Genomic DNA, 25,042 nt, shown 5'->3' with positions numbered 1-25,042 from the left:
CATATGTGGAGGTTATTTAGGGTTTTGAAGGAAAGTTAGGGATAACTTCTATTCCTCAACAAGCATTTGGGCAGCAGATGAGTTAGTGAGATAGATATGCAGTTTAAATGTGAATGTGCCTGCACACACACACATACATTCACTCATACACAGCTGACTTGGCAGCTGTGAGGATGAAGGTGGTCGGGGACTCTGCCCACTAAACTACTTCAAGTGCCTGCATGTATGAGGCTGGATTTAAAGCCTCCAGCATGCTTAGAGTTAATTCCTATTAGGTTGGACTCCGCCCCTCTCTCCCAAAGGTAAAGCAAGGTTTTCAGTCATCACTGCAAAGAGCAGCTGGGATTCCCATCTCCTTCTGACAAGCTGTGAGAAGTTGTTTCTCAGATTTGAGTCTGAAGAGAGGGAACAAGTCAATCAGCCTTCGTGGTCAGAAGGTAAATTTGCAACTGGGGCCAAATGCAATTGAAACAGCTGAATAAGAAACTCCATTGCTTTTCCTTTGCTCAGTCCCCCTTCTTTCCTCCTTTCTCAGGCTTCTTGTCCTTTGACCTTACAGCTCACAGAAGCTGTTTTTTTTCCAAAGGCAGCCTGGTTCATCTTTCCTTCCTCATAGTCTGTTGTTTGTACAGAGGCTAAGAGGAATCAGGCTGGGTTTTTATTTCATATTGAAATGATCTGAGGACGTAAGGGTTAATTAAATGCTAGTTGGTTTCTCCGGAAGAACTGGTAGCTCAATTAGAGGAAATGAATATCTGTAGAAGTGGAGGGAGGGGTTTTATTCTGACCTGTCTATAGAAGTAATAGTGGATATGTTTTTCTGATGTGCTAGGCTGATCTCTTAGACTTGCCTAAATTGAAGTTATGTGACTGAAATGTGGTGATGGCATTAAATTGAAATGCAGATGTTGAAAGCATTCAGGCTCGAAATAAAAGATTGTATTTTTCAGTAAATATCTGTGAGTTCCTACTATGTGCCAAGAATGTTGATTTCCAAAACAACCTGAAATAGCTTAACTATAAATCCATTCTTAAAAAGAACACTGGGCCAAGTAGTTACATTTTGTGGTGGAAACTGAAAGCAGAAAGAACCCTAGAGGTGAGGAGACATCACTGGTTGGTTGGGGGAAAGGGTGGAGAGAAGAGTGATGTTCTACTTTGGTGACTTCGAGTCTTCTCTATTACTTATGGGAGAATGGAGCCTTCTCTGGTAGCTCCAGAGAATTGACACCTATCCTTATGTTAGGTAGACCACAAAGGTTATTTTACTTGAACTTTATATTTCACTATCTCCATTTTATAGATGAAACTGCAACTAAGAAGTTTTAAGTGATCCTTTCAAGTTTATAGAACCTATAAGGGGCAGAACTCAGGACTCTATCCAAGATCCGATCCCAAAATCTGGACTCTTTTCTACTAAAATAGTATTTCTCAATCATTAATTTCCATCACAACCAATTGAAGATTTAAAAAAATGCAAAGCCCATACACAAATTCTAATTCAGTGAATCTTAGGAGTGTAATAGTCTGCATTTTGAACAAGCATTGAAAGTGATTCTGAAGCAGAGAGTTTGGGGCTCTCATTTTAAGAAACACTCTTAGCATGCCTTGCTGCCTCTCATGTCTGCTAAAGTTGTTGGAGAAGCATTTGGATTACCTTCTACCTACACTGTTCAGGTTTACTAAATGCAGATGGTTGGCTGTGATGGCGTTTTATTTCCTGATGAGGCTATGAGTAGAGGGACTACTGGGGCAAAAAGAGCAGGGCTGGGGCCATGAACTTAAGGGTGTGGAGAAATGGATTACCATTTAGCTCATTGTTGGTAGGACTAAACAGTGTCTTGCCAGAGCAGAGTGGTAGGAGTAGTTTCTAACTGTTAGAGTTGTGAGATAGGACCCATAGCCAACCAACTGAGCACTGAAGGTGGGGATACCTATCAATGCAGAATGAGAATAGGAATGAAGATCTCTAATCAGCACCCCACTTTCTAGAGCAGAAGACAAATGGGGAGGTTAATGGGGAACATTCTTTTTTTCAGGGAAGAGAGAAACTCATATAAAATTTAGAGAATTATTCTAATCCTTACCTTTCTAACCTCAGACTTTGGAGAAAGGAAAGAGATCAGGATCTGAGACGGAGGTTCTTTTTATAGGCAATCTCTATCTCTGTATGGCACGGCCAACTTTATTGCTTAGAATTGACTTTCTATGCTGTCAATGATTTGGTGGTCCTCTTTCTCCACTTACTTTATGGCATTCTGTCTTCTAATACCTTATCTGCTTGTGATTATCTCCACCTCAGGATGAAAAGATGCAAATACATAAACAAACTCAACACAGTTAGTTTTGCTGATCTTTCAATCACAGAATAAAAGAGGAGGGAAGGAGGTGGAAAGCTTAGAAAGAGGATCAGCAAGTGTGAAAGCTGAGGAAATGTCATCCAAATAAATTTAATTAAAAAAAGAGAGAGACAAAGCTTAGGTTAAAAGTGAGGTCTTCTTAAGCAGAGAGTAGAATGGTGGTTGCTAGTGGCTGAGTGGAGGGGAAAATTAGAAAATGTTGCTCAATGGGAGTAAAGTTTCAGTTAGGCTGATGAATAAATTTTAGAGATTTTTATGTACAACTTTTTGCCTGTAGTTAACAATATGGTGTTGTGCACTTTAAAACACATTAAGAGGATAGATCTTATGTTGTGTTCTTAACACACACACACACACACCACAAAACAACACAGGGAATTTTTTGAAGATTATAAATATGTATAGTACCTTAATTTTGGTGATGGCATTACATATGTAGGCATATGTCTAAACTCATCAAGATGTATACATTAAATATATACGATTTTTTCATATATTTATTATATCTCAATAAAGCTTGGAAAAGTGAGATCTTCTTCAAGTCATCAAGACACAAATGAGAAATAAAGCCCTTAGAGTAGCTAAATCATGAGATGATTTCAAGCATAGGAAAACCCGGAGCAATTTTCTTCATGGGAATATACGGAGTAAGAGGGACTTCTGAGGGACTCAGGTGGCCAAAATTATTGATAGAAATGTTTGGGAAGTGGTAATAGATACTTCTTGAGGTTAGGTCTGAGATAGAATGACCTAGAATGGTCTGACTGCTTATATTCCCAATTTGATACAAGAAGTCACATTGGCAAAGACATTTCACTGGACCAGGACTCTATTTATGCACTGGAAACATATACCTGTTTATTTTTCTCATTTCCTAGGGAAGTCTCAACACTGAGTATGATGTATTTGTAACAGAGTCAGAAGATAGGCAATGCACACTATCTGGGGACATGAGGAGAAAGGCCTGTTCATATTCCTTTGCCCAAATTGGTGCCAACAAAGCAGCTTCTTGCAGATCGGTCCAAACCCAGCAGTCGTACGTTTTCCTCAGCACCTGAAATTCAGAGATTCTCTTTTCTGACCACTTCATTTTTGAGTCATTAACTCAATGGCTGCTTTGCCTGGACCCTATTACCCTTGGTAAGGTAGTGCTTTCTTAACTCATATGTTGTATAACAAGCTCAGTAGGAACATAAGGATTTGATTCTCTTTCTGTGGGGACTGGGGAGGAGGGAAAGCAGAAGAAGAATTTTGTTTTTCTCCACCAGGAAAAATATAACAGCAATATTTCCAGTTTTGCTGATACTAAAGTACCCACATATGAGTAGGTACATTGAGAGTGAAAGGGTGAGAACGAATGATTAAAGACTTGGCAATGAGTCACCCACCACAGGGAGAGGTAGAGTACTCATGTTGGAAAATAAGGCTAACAATAAGCTAACAGCAATCTGAGTTGATGAAGGGCTCTCATCTGGAGGACCTGTTCTCCATTCCCTTTGAGGACCTGACCTAAGGAATTGGCCATGAATTACAGACAAAAACATTTAAACAAGACATATCAAATGATTTATTGACAATTGGAGTTGTTAAACTACTGAGAAAAATTGTAGAGTCCCTTTCTGTAGAGCTTTTTTAAAAGCAGTACAGATAACCACCTGACATGTACAGCTTAGGAAGGCTTCCTGCTTCATATAGGTTGAAGTGATCTGTGTTAGAATGCCTGTCACATCTCTAAAGATTAGTGAACATTTGTCTTTAGTAAGGACAGTAAATTTAGAACAGACTTCAAGCTTCCATTCTGGTTGTTACAACTTTCTGGCTGCACTCACTGCATCTCATATAACCATTCTCAGAAAAATGCATGTGACCCTTTTAGGATATGGAGAAACAAAGTGATGAGGAACCATATAACACTAGAGAGGTCAAAAACAATTCTATCAATATCTAGTTACTGGACCACTCAGCAGGAGCACCAGCATGATTTCTTTGTTTCTAAAATCCAGCGTGGCTATGTGGCTAGACATTCCAAGAGAGGGACACAAAGCTATTACATACATGAAATATTCAAGAAGACTAAAGATAGAATAAGTATAGCATTGTGTGTAATTTTTATTTATGTGAACACAGAGACTTGGCTAGTCCCTGGGAGTGAACTTGGATTGTTTTGGAGGCTTGTTATGAAAGAAGGCTACACATTGCAAGAGATGCAGGAACTAAAAGCATTTACTTGAATACACTTCCCTATCTGGCACATGTGAACATGTAGTAGTGTGCATACACAGACTCCATATGGACCATTGCCTTGCTATCCAGCCACAGCAGAAGCTGGCCTGGGGCTCATTTTGTACTCAGAAAATACTGAGTCATTGGATCTCTGAGACTTCTTCCTTAACTACATGGGGTCAATTCTATGATCCAGAAAGCTTTACATTCAAAATATATAGGCTTTATCGCTCCACTAATTCCATGGTCACTTTTTAAAAATTATATATATGTATATATTTTATTTTTCAAATACAGTGGGCATAAAATATTGGATTAGTTTCAGATGTACAACATAGTTATTAGACATCTATATAACTCACAAAGTGATCACCTCAATAAATATAGTACCCCTCTGCCCCCTTGTTTATTTGTTACAATATTATTGACTATATTCCTTATGCTATACCTTATATATCCAAGACTATTTTGTAACTACTATTTTGTACTTCTTAATCCCTTCTCCCTTTTTCACCTACCCTGTAACAATCCACTTGTCTAATAACCATCAAAATGTTTTCTATCTGTGAGTTTGATTCCTTTTTATTTGTTTATTATGTCCTTGAGATTCCACATGTATGTGAAATCATATGGCATTTGTCTTTCTCTATCTGACTTACTCCACTTAACAAAATACCCTCTAGGGCCATCATGAAATACCTTTTTCTATTCCTTTACTTTTAGTCTGTGTGTATCTTTTAATCTGAAGTGAGTCTGTTGTAGGCAGCATATGTAAGGGTCTTGTTTTCTTCTCCATTCAGCCACTCTGTCTTTTGATTAGAGCATTTAATTCTTTTTCATTTGAAGCACTTGTTGATAGATATGTAGTTATTGCCATTTTATTATTCATATTTTTGATACATATTTTTTTCTTATTTTTAAAGAAGTCCCTCTAACATTTCCTGTAATACTGGCTTGGTAGTGATGAAGTCCTTTGGCTTTTTCTTATCTGAGAAGCTCATATCTGTCCTTCAATTGCTAGGTAGAGTAATCTTAGTTGTAGGTCCTGGCTTTTCATCACTTTGAATGTTTTGTGCCAATCCTGTCTGGCCTGCAAAGTTTCTGTTGAGAAATCGGCTTATAGTCTTATGGGAACTCCCTTGTTGGTAACTAACTGATTTCTTTTGCTACCTTTCAGATTCTCTCTTTGTTTTTAACCTTTGGCATTTTAATGATGATGCATTTTGTTGTGGGCCTCTTTCGGTTCATCTTGTTTGAGACTTTCTGCATTTCCTGGGCTTGGATATTTATTTCATCAGATTGGGAAGGTTTCAGTTATTATTTCTTGAAATTATTTGCTCTCTCTTCTCCTTCTAGTACCCCTATGATGTGAATGTTGGTACACTTGATGTTGTCCTTGAGGTCCTTAAACCATTCTAATTTTTTTTTAATTTTTCCTTGTTGCTGCTCTGATTGGGTGTCCTCTGCTACCCCATCTTCTATTTCACTGATTCGATCCTCTGCTTCATCCAATCTGTTGATTTCCTCTAATGTACTCTTCATCTCAGATATTGTGTTCCTCATTTCTGACAGGTTCCCTTTTATGTTTTCCATCTCCATTTTTATGTTTCCTATTGCTTTATTAAAGTTGTCCCTGAATTTATTTAATATTTCCCTAAGTTCATTGAGCATACTTTAACCGGTATTTCAAACTCTGCATCTGGTAGGTTCCTTGTCTCCATTTTGTTTAGTTCTTTTTCTGGAGCTTTGTTCTGTTCCTCTATGTGGAATATGTTTCTCTGTCTTCCCATTTTGGCTGCCTTCCTGTATTTGTTTCTATATCTTTGGTAGGGCTCCTAAGTCTCCTGATCTTAGTAGAGTGTCTTTATGTAGTAGGTGTCCTGGGGGCCCCGGTGGCACAATCTTCCCTGGTCACCTGAGCCAGGTGCTCAAGGTGTGTCCCTTATGTGGGTTGTGTGTGCCCTCCTGGTGTAGTTGAGCCTTGGTTGCTATTTGCACTTCAATGGGAAGGATTTACCTTTGAGCTGATCGGTTGCCAGGACTGGCTAGTGAGAGGCTGATTCTATGGAACAGGACTCACTTTAGCAGGGTTCTAGTGCCTGCCTACCCTGCTTTTCGGGGTGTCCTCCTCAGAAGCAGCCCTGGGTGGTGCTTTGGCTCTGGTTGCAATTCAAGCGGGCCACTGGACATGCTGGCCCAAGGGCCTTCTTGGAGAGGCCCAGCATCATGCCAAGTTTAGCTGTAGGCTGTGCACTTACAGAGCCACCTGGTAAGGGTCACCAAGCAATCTGTAGTTGGATGTTAACTGTGCTGGCCTAATAGGTGCCCCAAAAGGCCAAGCCAGGACTGAGGCTGGCTGCCACTAGTGCCAGGCTTGGGGCTGCTCAGCAAGAGGTATGGGGAGTGTGGAGGTCAGATGCTGTTTCTTTGGCTTGTGCAAGCCTTTGAGAGATTTTAGGAAAGTTTGCGGCATGAGCCAAGACAGGCCATTTGTATGGAATAAACCACTGGAGACAGCTTGGGTGGGCCAGCAAGTTGGGAGAGGCAGAGTCTCAGGGAATTGCTTTGGTGGAGTGGCCCGTGTTAACCAGGTTGATGGAAACTCAGATATGGAGACCACCTGCTTCCACACCCTGGGAGGGCTCAACCAAGGAACAATGGATACTGCCAGCACTTCTGTCCAGGAGAAAGCCACTCTTCCAGTCCTCACCCTGAAGCCTGCCCACTGTCTCTCTGTATGTCCCTGGTACTCCTTGAGCAGTTGCCCTAGTACCGGTGCTCAGAGTGAATGAGTCCATTAACAAGTAAATCTGGGTGTGGGCCCTTTAGGAGGAATGCCTGTGACTCCTGTAGGCCTTCACCTGAGTCAGTCACAATCTCTGCTGGTTTTCACAGCCAGAAGTTATGAGGATTTATCTTCCCGGCACTGGAATCCTGGGCTGGGGAGCCCAGTGTGGGGCCAGGGCCAGTTACTCCTCAGAGAGCAGGGAACTCTGCAGCCAAGATAACCCTCCCTATTCCTGACTGTCACATGCAGATGCGGGACTAGGCCATTTCACATCTCAGCCTCGAGGTGACCTCTTATGTAGGTCCCCAGTTGTATGATTTCTGTTCAGCTAGACCTCAAGAGACTCTCAATGATGGTTGCTCTGTAGTTTCACTATAATTTTGGTGCAGCAGAATCTACCTTCTATGCCATTTTGTCCAGTGCTTCCATGGTCACTTTTAACTTAATATTGTTTGAGTCCTGAGGAAAGAACATTGGGGAATTATCTGTGACAGTGATTTTCAACCTGCTGTTCATGGAATATGCTGGCTCACCACATTTCTAGTCCTAAATAGGGTGACTAACTCATCCAAGTTTGGGGCATTCCTTTTTTTTTATCACTAAGTCCCACATGCCAGGAAATCCCTCAGTCCCACGGAAACTGGCATGATTGGTCATACTAGTCCTAAATGAATAAAAATAATGAGTTTTTCACAAAGTTGAAAGTATTTAAATTTTGAAAGCCAGTGAGTATTTCTAAAGCTAAATGTATATCATTTAAATATAATTTTGTATTCCACATCTTGGCTTTAAAATATCATTTTAAAAATAAACTTATGGTGACAGTGGTTGGTAGTATTACAATATTTTTATTAAAGTATAGTTGAAATACAATTTTATGTTAGTTTCAGGTGTACAACATGATGATTCTGCATTTATATACCTTATAATATGATTGCTATGGTATATCTAGTAACCATCTGTCACTAAAGTTATTATGATATTATCGACTATATTACTTATGCTGTACCTTCTGTCCCTGTGACTTATTTTATAACTAGAAGTTTGTATCACTTATCGCCCTTCACCTTTTTCACTCATCCCCTATCCCTTCCCCTCAAGCAACTGTCACTTTCTTTTCTTTATCTATGAATTGGTTTCTGTTTTGTTTTGTTTGTTCATTTCTTTTGTTTTATTTTTTAAGTCCACATATAAGTGAAATCATATAATATTGGTCTTTCTCTGCCTGAATTATTAGCGTAATACCCTCTGGGTCCATCTATGTTGCAAATGGTAAGAATTCATTCTTTTTTATGGCTGAGTAATATTCTATTTATATGTGTGTGTATGTATGTATGTATATACATACATACATACATACATACATATACACACACATATATACATATCACATCTTCTTTATCCAATGAATAAAGCATCAATAGAGTATTATAGTTTTTTAAGCAGCTTGATTTGTCACAGATGACGATGACCTTATGTCAGAACACCTTCTCTTATTATTAGCACAGTCTAAATACCACTCACTGATATAGTCCCTTTCTCTGTCTTGAGTTCTCTGCCATTCTTCTGATTGTCATACTGGCACTTTTTATCTCAAGGTGACAATATTCATGGGAGACATATAGAGTTAGTTCTGACTGCAATTGTTGAGCTGGAAACAACTAATGCTCTTGTTCTGCTGATTTACATGCTACTTGGAGAAAGTGACCTTCCTCCTACCATTCCTGTCTTCTCTTCTAATCCTTTCCCCAGTCTTAAACATTTTTTTTCAAAATCCTGACTAGGAGACCATAGAGGCCTTTTATTGTAATACTATTGGAGTCATGAAGGAGAATATGAAATAAGGTTGCATGTGAAGAAGTGGGATATGATGGCTCTACCATCTTATCACTGTATAACATTGGGCAAGTCACTTAGCTTTCTGACCTTCAATTTGCTCATGTGTAAATTTGGGGTAATACCTTTCTTACCAACCTAAGAAGATTATTGGGCAGAGCACATGAAATAGTGAACTTGGAAGGGACTATGATGGTGCAACCACAGCTGTTATCAGCTTGTTTGCTCTCATCCTCTGGCCTTGGCTTCTTTACCAGGAAGTGAGTCCATAACAGAGGGCTGTTTGCTCTTTTCCTAATTTTACCAACTATAATACAACAAGCAGAGGCATTACTTCATTGTGGCCAAGCATACATGTTTTCTAACAGCAATTACTCAAAAAACAGTCCACTTCTCCTGTGACTTTCAATCCCTCATCACATCTTTCTCTCATTTCCCCCACTCTTAGGCACAAAGCCTCTTTCCCAAGGGCTCATTTCAGGGCACTTTCTTCCCAAGTCTTAAAATTCCAAGGTAAGCACCTGCAATTTATGATCTCTGGTCTCTTCCTGCACAAAACACATAGCACACAATACATATGTATCAGGAGGGGAATTGCAGTGGAGTGGCAAAAGAGCATTATACTAAGATTCAAATAACTAGCCCTTTACCCTTGAGTAAATCACTTCCTCTCTGTAAGTGATGGGGGGAGCAGTCAGCACTTTGTTGTAGAAGAGTACTGGCCTAGGAATCTGCAGATCAGGTTTCTTATTCTGATGTTGTTGCTTGCTAATTTACTTTGTGATTTGGGAGAAATCATTTCCCCCTTTACCAGGCCATACTCCAATATATGTAAAACAAGAAGGTTAAATTAGGTGATTCATTAAGTTCCCTGCCAGCCTAGAAATTGAATGCTTTGTGAAATGAGTTTCATTAAATAAACATGACTCTGAGTGCCTTATTTGTGCCAAGCACTGTTTGATAATGGTTGTGAAAAGGCTCATGGCTGGGAAAACTCCCTGAGACCCTGAGTACAACTGTTACTCACTCCTGACAATGTCACACAGTGGTACTATGTTGGCCCCATAGATCCAGTTCCTGAACTTTCCTTGCCATGAGTCTCCCACCCCTGAACCTCTCTCCCACTGTAATTTTAACCAATGTTGAGGAATTATGAAGTCTCTGAAACATACTCCACCATCTGCCTTCTGGAGACATTCACAGAACTGTCATTAAGCTGCAGTGTGGTCTCTGGCTGTCCTAATTGAGAAACAGGCCAGAAGACAAGGGAAGATGAATGGAGTTTGGAGGGAAGTGGCTGGTTTTTGACAGAGGAGTCTGTTAAAGCCATTTATGAGCTGAACCAAGGAGATTAGATCTTAAAAGGCTCTCAGCACCTTGAATCTGAGATTACTTGTTCCAAAGGCACCTTGAAATGTCCTTACAGCTACATATATGTTCCTGCTCTCAGACAAGGGGTACCTGATCCATTTCAGAAAGATAAGACACTTTCTTGATTATATTCAGCAAAGGAAGATGCAGCTTTTCTTAGGAGTTTATATAGAGTTAAACAACCCTGACTAGTTAGAAATTGCCTCCCATTTTGATTTTGGGAGAAAATGACTGAAAGGTGTTCAGTAAGCATAAGGTATGAAACTACACACTCCTTATTTTATTCTACCCATTTCAACATGGTTGATGTATTCCTGTGAAAAGTCAACACGAATATACTATTGGAAATTCTGCTTAGGTCTCATGTGTACATACTGCAGCTCCATGGCGAGCTCTTCTTCCTTCTCCTTTAAAGCAGGAGCAGGCCCTGTGAGTTGTCTTCCTTCTTCCCTCACTCACTGCAAATAACTTGGTTCCTGACCTTCTTGAGTTATTGCTTCTTTCCAGGCCTTCAGGCCAGCAAGACCATTCCACTGGAAACTGGGGCTCTCTGGGCAGCCTGGATTTCATTAAGGCTTCCCTCTGGCCACTTATTCTATGCTGGATGTCAAGAGTTAAAAGCTGTCTGATCAGGCTGCATTTGATTTAGCAGAGCAGTAACTCATTCAGCTCTATGGGTTTTTTTTTTCATTGCAGCCTAGGGACCATAGAACTCTGAATCATGCACAAGGAAGAAAAGATGGGAAAAGTGCTGGAAAGCAAAATCCCATAAGGACCTAAATAGTCCTCGAGAGAATAATCTTATCCAGAAGCAAGGGTCAAGTGGCAGTACTGGCCAGCTGGATGAAAAATAGGCCAATGGAGCCTGTATGGTAATTTTCTGCATGTGGTGCTATGACTCAATTCATTTCCCCATCCCTGCAGAGAAACCTGCGACCATGAGGAGCAGCCTAACACTGGTGGGGATCCTCTGGGCCTTCCTGTCTCTTGTTACTGCTATGGCCAGTTCTACAAGTTACTTCCTGCCTTACTGGCTCTTTGGATCCCAGCTGGGGAAGCCAGTGTCATTCAGCACATTCCGGAGGTGCAACTACCCTGTGTTGGGCAAGGGGCGCAGTCTGATCATGGTGGAAGAATGTGGGCGTTATGCCAGCTTCAGTGCCATCCCAAGCCTTGCCTGGCAGATGTGCACAGTGGTGACAGGTGCTGGCTGTGTGCTGCTACTCCTGGTGGCACTGGCTGCTGTCCTAGGCTGCTGCATGGAGGAGCTCATCTCCAGAATGATGGGACGTTGCATGGGAGCAGCGCAATTCGTGGGAGGTAAGACTGTATTGGCTAAGACTGGGTTGGCTGAGATTTGGGGAGTGGGTGTGGGGGGAGTAGAAAGTGTTGCCTTATGGGAAATCTATTCTCACCCCCTCCCCTATGTCCAACTCTATGGCTACATGTGGAAGGTGACTCCTTTGAAACACTTAGTCTAGGACTTCCCAAAGTACAATCTATATCAGGGTTTTATTCACAGAAAAATCGGTTAGTAGGCAGAATTGATATCTGCTTTTTTAGCCTCCATTTTTATCATTTTCTATCTGCCTGCAAGGTGCCCATTTAAGAATATAATCCAGATCTGCATTCCAGGAGCAGCAACACATACTCTAATAGTACTGCTCCAATAAACTTGATCTTTAAAAGCCCTGATATCTGGTAGTTATCTCAGAGGACAGTGATCTGATAAACACATACACACAGGTGCTAATCACTAACAAGAGTTTAATGTACAATCATCACCAAAGAAATACATCTCTAACAATGAAATGCTAAGTACTAGACAGACTGTAGGTAGTGGCTTATTTGGCCTACGTATAAGGCTAGCCCCGTCTGGTAGCCATTAACAGTCTATCCAGATTTCCTATTCCATCCTACTTATCTTTTCCCTTATTCAGGCTTCCTCTAAATTAGTGAAGGTGATCTGGGATGCTGGCAGTGTATGAATGGGCTGGAAAAAAACAAATGCAAAATGCCAAACTGCAGGAAGGCAATGGGAAGTGTTTCCTTTGAGTAGTGTAAGGGAAAAAAGTAAGTATAGACAAATAAGTAAATATATGTGTGAATATGTGAGTTATTTTTTACACCTGGATGGGGCACCGGGAAAAAGTGCTGATAGAAGTTATTGTTGAAGTGTGTTCTTGTTGTTCATGAAGTTTTTGAATCATTATTCAATTCATTATCTTTATCATCTTCATTAGCAGTGCAATGTGGGTGATCAGAGCCCAGAACCTTGTATCTTACTTCTGGCTCTTTAACTAAGTTGTCCTACGACTATGGGCAAATGACTGTGATGTCTCCTGTGTTCACAGTCCCCTCTCCTGGGGACATTTGGTAATGTTTTTGAGACATTTTTTGGTTATCCCAACTTGAGGATGGTGCTACTGACATCCAGTGGGTAAAGGAAAGGGATGCTGTTAAACATCCCATAACGCACAAAAATAAGACAGCTCCCCACCCCCAACAATAAAAATGTATTTGGCCTAAAATATCAATAGTGCCAAAGTTGAGAAACCCTGCACTAAAGGTTTCTCATGGTTTCCTGGCCTGCTTATGAAAAGCAACAGATTATTTTTGTTGAATCACAGTTAGGGTAATGTTTTCAGGTTTTCTCTTTCCTCAGACACATTGTAAAACTTTTAAATCTGAATTAACATTCTAGTCTCCCTTTTTACCCTTTGGCTACTAATAGTTTTCTGGCCATATTGGAAAGTTATATTAATTTTTTTCTTCCCCTTGCAAACCATGGTACAAGCCAGTTACTAAAACTAACCTAAGCCAATGACTTAATCCCCCTTTAGGAGCTCCCTCGATATCACAGATGAACTTTAAGCTGGCTCACTTTTTGATTACCCTTGAATGGCCCTCAAAACTCATATTTATAGCTCCAGGGCCCAGCTCAGTTCCTGGCACAGAACAGGTGTTTAATAACTACAGAAAGAATAAAAATATGGCTGAGGCAAAGGCTAGTATATGTTAGGATAAGACATATATGAGAGCTAGGTTCATTCACATCCTTTCCTTTTATTTTCAGCCTTCCATTCAAAGGTGTTAGCTTTCTGAGTTCTCTTCTCTTCTGACTTGAGGATAACAACTTAGCCTCACTTGCCTTTCTAAGAATTTCTGACAGAGAGTGAGGAGGTGCTAACTAGTAGGAATTAGAAGGCCAATATCAGATCAGTATCAATCGATAGGTTCCATTAGGCTCCAAGCATTAACAGCTCCCAGTGTCAGGTGGCTTCCTATCTTTGGCTTGGCTGAGACTTTTACAAAACCTTTATGGTTCTCCATATGACATAATTTAATTGATCCCAAATCCTAGGAATAGACTTAAAGGAAATTGTTAAGAAGAGATGTGGGTAGGTAATGGAGATTTAGACACTCACGGACTGAGTGGAGAAGAACTTTAAGTGGAAGGTGTCATACAGAGGAAGTCAAACTATCAGTGCCATTTCATTTTATATGATTCTGCCATTCTGTGTTTCTCGTTGACCCTGTTCATAGTAACATGGTCACAGTATTTACACTTACATGAAGGCCTATAAAGTTCAAGAATAAAATGCCATTTGACAGTAGTCATGGAAGGAGTCAAGATCTAGTGTGTGCTACAAGGTTTATCTCTGGGCAAGGGAATCACATGGGACAGATTGCTAAATTTCCATAGTTTCCACATTTGTAATACCAGACAATTAAGAGTAATTCCTACCCCTGTTTTAGGAACTGATGCCTGTTAAGGTTTTATAAAATGTGAAGGAATGGTGAAGACTGCCTGGATGTATCAAATATTCTAGGAGCCCTTTGGCACATGATCATTTCCCAAGGCTCTCCAGAGAGCTCAGATCTGACCCCTCAGAGACAGGCTCTGCTAGTGGCAAGCAGCCAAGCCTGATCAGCCCTTTGAGCTCGGTGATTATAAGACATGAGAGAAAGAGCTGTGGGGGCTTAGTTTAAGCTTGTTCAGCTGACGGGAATCGATTTTGTACTCTAGGCCTGGCTGCTTCTCGGCAGCTAGTGCATTAACCAAAATTCGTTAGGGGGAGGAGCCTATTGTTTCATGTCTGGTTTATCTCTGCCAGACCTCAAACTACTGAAGAGATGGTGTATCCATTAATAACTACCTCCCTACCTCTGCTTGACTCTTGTTCCCCAATTTGGTGGCTTCCCACAGAGATCAGCTGTGGGAAGCGGGAGAGACAGGAAGAAATAAAGAGCTGCTTGTCTGAGTCATACTCAGAAAGGTGACCTGATGAGACCCTTGGGTCCCATTTGCTACACCTGCAGCTGATCCTGCTGGACAAACCTAGGGTCCAGAAGTCCTTCCACTGGGACCTTTATGACCTGTTCCAAATAGTGAAGGAAACATCTGGCTAGGAGATTATTTCAACCATGGAGATACTGAGGTTTCCAACCAGCTAGCCCCCAGTGCCTGAGAATGGGATCATTATTCACATTCTCCTGTGTATACATATGCAATATGCTTATGAATTATCCTCCAACTTCAGTGGGAGCTAAACAAAGAAGAAATAGGTGAGAAATAAATATAAGGAACTTCTTGGCAGGAAAAAGTATAAGCTCTTGTATTGGGTTACTTGTGGGAAGCCAAGAATCTTTCTGGAGTAAGGAATGTATCAGAATCACCTGGAGTACTTAAAAATGTGGACTGCACAACTCTTAAGTCTCCTTTCCCATTCTGATATACACAGCAACAGGTGGAAGGCTATGCATTTTGAAAAATCTCCCAGTGACTCTGATGTGTATGTTAAGGGAATACAATTCAATACACTCATATGGGCACCAACATTTTCATCCTTGTAAGGTCCTGATGCTACATGCTTCAAGCTGGATGAATAATCCACTAGAAGCAGGTCACTGAAAACTGGAATCAAGGAAAGGTTATCGTTTTTCTAAAAACTGTTATCTTCTCTGGAAACCATTCATTTTCTGGAAAGTCCTCCAAAGTTTCACCAGGTATCATTTAAGTTATCCTTACCATGCTGAACAAGGATTAGAAAAGTGGCTTTCTTTTTGGGAAACTGGTATTCAAAGAAGTTAACCTGCCAGCAAAGATTCATGTAGTAAATTAGAGCAAAGCAGAGAATATGGTCCAGGACTTCTGATTCTCAGCTCTGGGCTTTATTCACTGGTGCTATTGATTTTTCTTTTTCTTATTAGAGAAAAAAATGTTATGACAATGTTTTTCAGAGTGGTCTATGAACCACTCGTATAAGAATTGCCTGGGATGCTTGTTAATGTAGATTCCTTAGTGCCATTCTAAGTCTACTGAATCAGAACTGATTCCTGGAACTCTGCATTTTACACAGCCTCTCGCACTGATTTATTTTTGATACCATAGTATGAAATATATCTGATATATATATGTGTGTGTGTGTGTGTGTGTATGTTTGTGTGTGTGTATACCACTCAGCTTAAATAGAGTATTGCCAATACAGTTGAAGTCTCCTGCATACCCTGGTCATATTCCTTTGTCCTCACAGCCAAGGTAACTAGTGTCTTGGATTTGTTATTTGTCATTCCTCAGCAGATTCCAGTACACATTAAAGTTTGAGAACCTTTGCTCAGTTTTGTTATATTGTTGCTTTTCCATGGAAGTTACTTTTCTCCCACCTCTACCTATACATAAATATTTCTTTCTTTCTCAAAGGCCAGGTCATATGCAGTTTCCCTGTGAAACCTCTCCTGATCTACTTAAGAAATCTTTAGCAGAAGTGAACTGTCTTACAACACTGACAGAAAATATGGGGTCAAATGAATGGGAGAGTTGTGTGGGAGAGTTGTGTGGGAGAGTTCCCCAGGAAGGGAAAGCTGATATATGGCTGGAGGGTAAATTTTCTACTGTGTTTGAGTTGAAGATGCTACAAGAGCAATAAATTGAGCAAGTTAATAACAAATTAACTCACACTAGGCTTCTGGGGAAGGGTAATAAATTCAAACTACCTAATAACAGTGTTTGGACACATCTTTGGAGATGAGGTAGAGCAATGGCTGCAAACTCCAACGTTGCATTTTTTAATGCGTGGGGGGCATGAAAGGGGTTGGTAACACCCAGTGAGGAGGCTTTCTCTGCCTAAGACAAAAATTAGGCATTTGCCTAATTGAGAATGTGCAGTTGTGAGGGGGTTATAGAGCTGTTTTGATGGGAAGGTAATAATCCTGACTGCAGAGGAAGTTTGAGGGCAGCTGGGAAGTAGCTGCAACAAGGCTTCCAAGTTCTGTCCAAGGTTGTGTTTCTGAAGGTTTGTATTGGTGTTGAGGTTGCCACAAGGGCTGCAGCTGAGTAAAGTGTTCAACTTCAGGCTTCTGCCTGGTCAGAGCAGTGAATTCAAACAATAGCAACCATATTTGAGGAGGACATTTAGTCTATTTTGTGATAGGGGATTCTTGTGGAAGGAGCAGTTGAGGAATGAAAGCAAAGCAGCAGCCCACTGGTTACCTGCACATGTACAATTAGAGAGTGAGAATGGTAATATACTCTAAAGGGCTTTCTTTCCCTTTCTAGAGAGGCAAGTAAGAACAAGAGAGTGCCCATCTGAACATATGAAGTTGGGACAAACTTCTCCAAAGGACATACATAGTTGGAGGAACAGTAAAACCTGGAGTTGGTGATGGTACAGAGAAGTGGGAGCCATGTCTACAGATCATATGTGGCAGGGCCTGGATTTGAACTAGTATTCTCTGACACCAGAGCTCTTTATCTTAATATTTTTAGTGGTGTTTTTCTTAAGTGTTCATATCAGGACCAGATGCATCAGCATCACTAGGGTACTTTTGAAATGCATATTCCTGGGCTACAGTCACTGAATCAAATATCTGTGGATGAGACCCCCAAATATACATTTTTAGCCAGTCTCCACTCTTCAAGTTGGAAGGGCCAGGCACATGGCAAATGAATTTCATGTTGCTATTTGAGGCACATCTTCACAATCCCAAATTGATGAGAACTGCTGGGGACAAATGTAATTTAGAATAAAGTCCCCTGTGACTTCATTTTTTAAATATGTCTCCCAAGACATTTCTCTGGCTGTAATTAAATGTAATGGAATCATCTCTCAATTGTAGGTCAAATGTGCCCATGAATTATGTTTACAACCTATTGTGCTCACCTGTCTAAATGTCAAGAGGGAGAATGGAGGGTGGGAGGGGTGGTAGGGCTGGTTGGGTAGAGTATGGAGCCACCTGCACTGGGGCAGAAGACATGTCCCAGAGAGCCCTGGTCTCTGGCCTACTGCCTGTGAAACATTGAAATATAACAACTCCAAACAGGTAGCTTTTAAATGGAACCCTGTTCAGCTTTTGACCTTTCAGCCATTTGTTATGAGGACAAAGAGGTGGGAGAAGGCATTAGCATGGACAGCATAGGTGGAAAGTGAGAGAGGAGATATAGAGAGAGGCTACTGTTTAATAATAGTCTTTGTTGAGCATTATCTATTTCTCAGGCACTTTATGATTATTACTTCTTGAAATGGCCCTATAGGATAGAGTACTATTATTCCCATTTTAAAGATGAAGTAACCAAGGCACAAAGTCATACACCTTCTAAGTTGCAGAGCCGGAATTTGAACCTAAGTCTAGACTGACTATAGAACCCATTCTGTTTTTCTTTTTTTCCTCCAGCTTTATTGAAATGTAATTGACATATAACATTGTGTAAGTTTAAGGTGTACAATGTAATGATTTGATATACATTTATATTGTGAAATTATTACCACAATAAAGTTAGATAAAGCATCCATCACCTCACATAATTGCCTTTTTTGTGGTTAGAATGTTTACAATCTACTCTTCTAGCAACTTTCAAGTATAAAATACAGCATTGGTCTCAAGCCATCATATTGTGCCATCTTTCTGAATCTAATGGCTGTAAAATTCCTGGTGCCTGCTAGGAATATTGTTGCCAAAAAGGTGGTCATTTCTAGGCACCTGTCTCTGGAAGGATAGAATTTCTAAGGATTGATGATCTCTCTAATCAGTGAGAAAAAAATGTTGTCAGAGACGGGCTATATGGCCTTAGGTAAATCACTTTCCCTCTCTGGGCCTCAACATCCACAGCTGTAATGGGGGAGGGATTAGAGTAGGTAATTTCTAAAGGCCTTTCCCTCTCTCAGATCCTATGGCTGTATCAGATATCTATGATGATCTGCCATCTCTGCCATGGACATCCCTTTAGAAGACTTCTCGCTTGGATAGTGTGGGTGAAGGAAGCTGTTGGTTAAGTAGGCAGAGCACACTGTGGAATAGATGCATTTACTAAACACTTATTATGTATCAGGTACCAACAATACACAGTTGAGGATAAATGTGTCCCCTCCCTTCAAGGAACACACACTCTAGTGAGGAAAGCAGATAACAAACAATTGTGAAGGATATATATCACAAGATATTGTAATCACAGGAAGAAGCACGGGGTGCTATGGGAAGAAAAAGAATATTTAACTTTGCTGGGGGGTTAAAGATGGTGAGGAAAGGCTTCCTGGAGAAGGAACTCCCTGACCTGAGCTCCCCAGCATGGTTAGGTCTAAGGAGCAGGGAGGCTGAAGAAGGTGGGAGGTTCCCCTAGGCATGTAAACAAAAAAAGTCATTTGGCCTGATTATTTCCTGCTTGAGAAGCCAGAGTTCATGCCAGTCCCAGGGATCTGAATGTGGAGGCTTGAAAGCTGAACTTCTCTACTTTTATAAACTTGTGTTCTTTGCTTCCTAGCCTGTGTAAGAAAGTTCACCTTTTATTAACTCTTCCCTCAAAAGGCATACCCTAGGAGCAGGAAAAGGCTTAGGTTTCATCTTTAATTTTGTCCCATTGTGTATACTCTGGACTCATACACTCTCACTCATACCTCCTCATTGCAGGATTTCAATTATCTGTAGTGAAAAAAAAGTGGAAAAGTATTGTTACATTGCCACTGGATAAATTCCAGAGCCTAGGAAATTATTTGAGTGACTAGTTCTATTTCCTTTAAGACTATGAGACAAATAAGAATGCCTTCTAATTTAAGTATTCCTTTGAAGAGAATTTGTAACCTTAATTTGTCATTTTGATTTAGTGTCTAAACCCTCTCTCACTGTAAGAAAGTTCTCTCTGTTTTCTTATTTAAACCCTTTTTCCTGTTTCCTAAGCTTCTTGCCTTTTTCTCTCACCTCACTGAGTACCAAAACCTGGTGGTCATGTTGCAGTCAAGCTTACAGAATGCTTTGAGATTTTCTTCCAAAAGGATTCATCTGAAGGCAAAGTGGGCTTATTAGCTTCTCGGAGTATATATGGAATTTTCCTCAGTGAGGAAAGAGAAGTAAAGGCGAAGCCAGCGGTCCTTGGAGCAGTCTGCTTTTTACTATCCAGGTGTGCCCTATAGCTCTTAAACCTATAAATATGCCATTCCTTCATCATTGGTCAAACACCTGCTCTATAGAGGTTCTGTGTTTTATGTTAGTTTCTGCATCTGCATTCGTGGCAGGTGACCATCCCATGACCTTCGATGTAGCACCCAAGTATAATGTTCTTGTAATTAAGCTCTCTTGGTTGCAAGCAGGAGACTCTCTTAAGATCTCTCAATGAAAAGGGAATTTATTGTAACATGAGGAAAGTGAATTTGAAAACAATTGGGAAGAATTGGATTCTCTCTAGCTCTTTTATGAATAGTGTGGAGTTTGTCCTCATGGTATGCCTGCTTCATGCCACTGTATTCTCTCACTCTACCAATCAATTGTCTCAGCTTACCCAGAAGTGATGTTTACTCATAACTTTAGATTGAACTTAACTGTAGCTCAACACAGACTCGGCTTAACACAGACTTGGTTCTACTTCCTGGTGTTTTTTTTCTCAACTTTCTGCTCTATCTGCTAACTAGCTCAGTGTCTCTATGTTTCTTGATTAAAATTTTCAGAAATAAGAATCTTGCTCAGCTCATCTTTCATGCCAGGTTATGATGTCTCCTGTTACTGGCCAGCCAATGAATTTGCTTGCTTTGTCTCAGATGCCAGTGGTTGGTCCAATCCACTGTCACAAAGGCACTGTGGTGAGGGCTAGACCCAAGTTTCTAAAGTGTAAACCTAGGCAGCAAGCACGAGCTGTGGATGAGGCAATTGCCCTTAACAGGTAGTGTTGGAAAGCAGACCCATATTTGTATCTTTGGTCAAAAGAGTAGGTTATCACTAAGATCCCACAAAATTTCCCTGTAGTGACTAAATGACCTGAACAAAATGGAGATGAAGTCAAAGGGCACATTGGAAGGTACTGAAAGTTGAAGAAAGTATTTCTGGACAAGGGAGTGTGGTGCCCTGCTCTCAAGGAGAAGCCTGCTCAACATGTATGCTTTCTGTAGATCTCACTCTGGCAGCTTATTAGGAGTTACAGAAATCATGATCTACCTTCAACTGCTAGGTATCTACTTGACTCTTAGAAAAGGCTGAATTTTAGGAAAGAGTAGCAGTCTCTACATTGTGATTCTTTATAAATCAGATCAAGATAGAAGAGGAGTCTGGTTAGAGAGATCAACTTAACTTCATAAGTCATTGTGGAAAATATTTCGGCTGTAAAAAAGTACATTGACCTGTCTCAATTCCAAGTACTGCACTTTATGAGTTGTTCCTTTTACAACCTACTGCAACTTACCACAGATGGCATGGCAAAGAAATCCTGTTGATTTGGTAGTGTCATAGGCATTTGGGATAAAAGGGGAGAGGCAAAATCTGAGTGGAGGAGGCAGAATTTGAGCTAAGTGAAAACAGAGGGAATTTGGGGGTAACAGAAGACCTATTATAATTTTCTACCTGTGTGTGTTTTCTTTCTAGGGCTGCTGATAAGCTCAGGCTGTGCATTATACCCCTTAGGATGGAATAGCCCAGAAATAATGCAAACGTGTGGAAATATCTCCAATCAATTTCAGTTAGGTAAGGTGGCCTGGGCATGATTGCACTGGTGGTTCATTGGGAATCTGTTTTTTAAAGTACTTCACCTCTTGGATGGGCCTCTGCTTGCTAGAGGTGCTTACCTGAGTCTTTCTAATTGTGTAAGCTTGTGAGAAGTGGTGGCTCGACCAGATTCAACTGGCCGTGCTAACTCCTAAGGTGTGGACATAAATTCCACTTATTTAACTATGTCTCCCCACACCCTTTATGCATGTTGACCCAGAGTCCTGTGACTAGTTGGGACAACCCGAGCTACAGAGGGATTTCAAATGCTTGGAGACCGATGATCTGTCATCCTCTGAATAAATCCTGGTTCCCATTAATATTTCCTTCTAGAGAGATTTCCATATATAAATTAATAGTATCTCTTCTCATATTCCACTGAGGATATAACAAGAGGTAATTGGGTTTACATCAAGTATTAGGAAGCTAGGTTATATATTGGGAATTTGTTACTGGCATGTTAATGGCAAGAACTGTTAAATATTAGATGGTGTGACAGAAGAAATTCTTTTTCTTTAAGTTTATTGGGGTAACATTGGTTAATACGATTATATAATTTTCAGGTATACGTTACAACTTGATATCTATATATTCTATTGTGTGATTATCACCCAGAATCCAGTTTCCTTAAGCTAACATATATTTGATCTCCTTTACCCACTTCACCCTCCCCCAACCCCTCTATATTTGATCCCTTTTAACCTGTCTACCTCTTCCCTACTACCCCACCCCCACCCCTCTTGCAACCACTAGTCCATTATCCATGTCCCTGAGCCTCTGTTTGTCCTGTTCATTTGTTGTTTTTAGGTTTCTATCCCACAATACGTGCTATCATGTAATTTTCAACTTTGTCTTATTTCACCTAGCATGATAATCTCAAGGTCCATTCATGTTGTCAGAAATGGCAGCATTTCATCTCTTCTTATGGCTGAGTAATAGTCCATTGTATATATGTAACACTGCTTCTTTAGCCAAGCACTTCAGTTGCTCTCATGTCCCGGCCACTGTGAATAGTGCTGCTATGAAGATCAATGTGAAAATATATTTTCGAACATGGGTTTTCAAGTCTTTGGAGGTAAGTAGCCAGTAGAAGAATTGCTGGATCATATACGGTAGATCAATTCTTAGATTTTATGAGGAACCTCCACACTGTTTTCTATAGTGGCTGTACCAATTCGCAGTCCCAGCAACAGTGTAGGAGGGTTCCTTTTTCCCTGCATCCTCTTCAACATTTGTTATTACTTGTCCTGTTGATTATAGCTATTCTAACAGGTGTGAGAAGGTATCTCGTTATGGTTTTGATTTGCATTTCCCTAATAGCTAGCAATGTTGAGCATCTTTTCATATATTTGTTGGCCATTTGTATATCCTCTGCCAATTTTTTGATTGGATTGTTTATTTGTTGTTATTGAGTTGTATGAGTTTTTTGTATATTTTGGATATTAAGCTCTTATTGAAGGCATTGCATGCAAATGTATTTTCCCATTTGGATGGTTGTCTCTTTACTTTGTTGATGATATCTATAACTGAGCAGAAGCTTTTTAGTTTGATGTAGTCTCATTCATTTATTTTAGCTTTTACTTCCTTTGCCTTTGAGGTCAAATTCATAAAATCCTCTTTACGTTCAAGGTCCTTGAGTTTAGCTCCTATGTTTTCTTCTATGCATTTTATTGATTCTGATCTCATATTCAGGTCCTTAATCCATTTTGAGTTAATATTGGTTTGTGGTGATAGATAAAAGTTTAGTTTCATTTTTTTGCAATTGGCCTTCCAATTTTACCAGTACCAATATTGAAGAGACTTTCCTTTCTCCATCGTATGTTTCTGGCTTTCTTATCATATATTATTTGCCCATACAAATATGGGTTTACTTCTGGATGCTCAATTCTGTTCCACTGGTCTCTGTGTCTGTTTTTCTGCTAATACCATGCCAAATTGATTACTGTCACTTTGTAGTATAATTTGAAGTTGGGCAGAGTGATGCCTCCAGCCTCATTCTTTTTTCTAAGGCTGGCTTTGGAAATTTGGGGTCTTTTATGCTTTTATACAAATCTGATATATTTTTTCTATTTCTCTACAAAATGTTGATGGGATTTTGATGAGGATTGCATTAAATCTGTATAATGCTTTAGGTAATGTGGTCATTTTAACTATGTTGGTTCTCCAAATCCAAGAACATGAATATCTTTCCATTTCTTTGTACCTTCTTCGATTTATTTTAATAAGGTCTTGTGGTTTTCATTATATAGATCCTTCACATGTTTCATAATATGTATTTCTAGGTATTTTATTCTTTTCGTTGCAATTGCAAAAGGAATTATTTTTTCTACTTTTTTCTGATGCTTCATTATTAGACTACAGAAACGCTATGGATTTTTGAATGTTGATTTTGTATCCAGAGACTTTCCTGTATGTGCTAATCGTTTCTAGTAGTGTTCTTGTGGAGTCTTTAGGATTTTCTGTATATAGAATCATATCGTCTGCAAATAGTGACAATTTGACTTCTTCCTTTCCTATTTGGATGCCTTTTATATCTTTCTCTTGTCTGATTGCACTCGCCGGACCTCCAATGTTATACTGAATAACAGTGGAGATAGTGGACAGCCTTGCCTTGTTCCTGATCTTGGAAGGTTTTTAGTTTTTCATCATTAAGTATAATATTGGCTGAGGGTTTGTCATAGATGGCCTTTATTATGTTAAGGTACTTTCCTCTTATACCAATTTTGTTAAGTGTTTTGATCATAAATGGATGCTGTATCTTGTCAAAGGCTTTTCTGCATCTATTGACATGATCATATGATTCTTATTTTTTAATTTGTTTATGTGGTGTATCACATTAACAATTTGCATATGTTGAACCATCATTTTGCCGCTGGGATGAAGCCCAACTTGATAGTGCTGTGTAATATTTTTTATATGTTGCTATATTTGGTTCGCCAGTATTTTATTTAGGATTTTTGCATCTGTGTTCATGAGAGATGTCAGTCTATAGTTTTCTTTTTTTGTGTTATCTTTACTAGGTTTTGGTATCAGGGTGATATTAGCCTCATAAAATGAGTTGGAAAGTATTGCCTCCTCTTCAAAGTTTTGGAAGAGTTTGAGGAGAATAGGTATTAAATCTTTGAATGTTTGATGGAATTCACTGCTGAAGCCATCTGGTCCTGGACTTTTACTTTTTGGTGGGTTTTTGAAGATCGTTTCAATTTCCATAATGTTGATTGGTCTATTTAGATTTTCAAGATCTTCTTGATTCAGTCCAGGAAGATTGTATTTTTCTATGCACCGATCCATTTTTTTCTAGGTTATTACATTTGTTATTATATACTTTTTCATAGTATCCTTGCATTATCCTTTGTATTTCTGTGGTGTCAGTATAATTTTCCTCTTTTGTTTATGATTTTGTTTATTTGTGTCTTTTGTCTTTTTCCTTTAGTGAGTCTAGCCAGGGGTTTGTCAATTTTATTAACCTTCTCAAAGAACTACCTCCTTCTTGTATTTATTT

General features: G+C 39.8%; 1 protein-coding gene across 2 annotated transcripts in view; it reads left to right on the top strand.

Annotated features, from left to right (window-relative positions):
* Positions 1-214: 214 nt before the first annotated feature.
* Positions 215-25,042, top strand: part of LHFPL1 (LHFPL tetraspan subfamily member 1) — a 51,230-nt gene continuing 26,402 nt past the window's right edge. Inside the window, exons 1-3 of one of the 2 annotated variants that reach the window (XM_036227230.1) lie at positions 215-437; positions 11,503-11,898; positions 21,421-21,519. In XM_036227230.1, the coding sequence (XP_036083123.1) occupies positions 11,517-11,898; positions 21,421-21,519 (481 nt within the window). In that variant the 5' untranslated portion in view covers positions 215-437; positions 11,503-11,516. Of the gene's footprint in view, positions 438-11,404; positions 11,899-21,420; positions 21,520-25,042 lie in introns of those variants that run through there. The other variant, XM_036227229.1, reaches the window with a different exon arrangement.

This window comes from Rousettus aegyptiacus, unplaced genomic scaffold (assembly GCF_014176215.1).
Source record: "Rousettus aegyptiacus isolate mRouAeg1 unplaced genomic scaffold, mRouAeg1.p scaffold_m13_p_9, whole genome shotgun sequence".
NCBI classification, from domain to species: domain Eukaryota; kingdom Metazoa; phylum Chordata; class Mammalia; order Chiroptera; family Pteropodidae; genus Rousettus; species Rousettus aegyptiacus.
The sequence above is the reverse complement of the archived record's forward strand: the minus strand, read 5'-3'. Positions and strand labels throughout refer to the sequence as shown.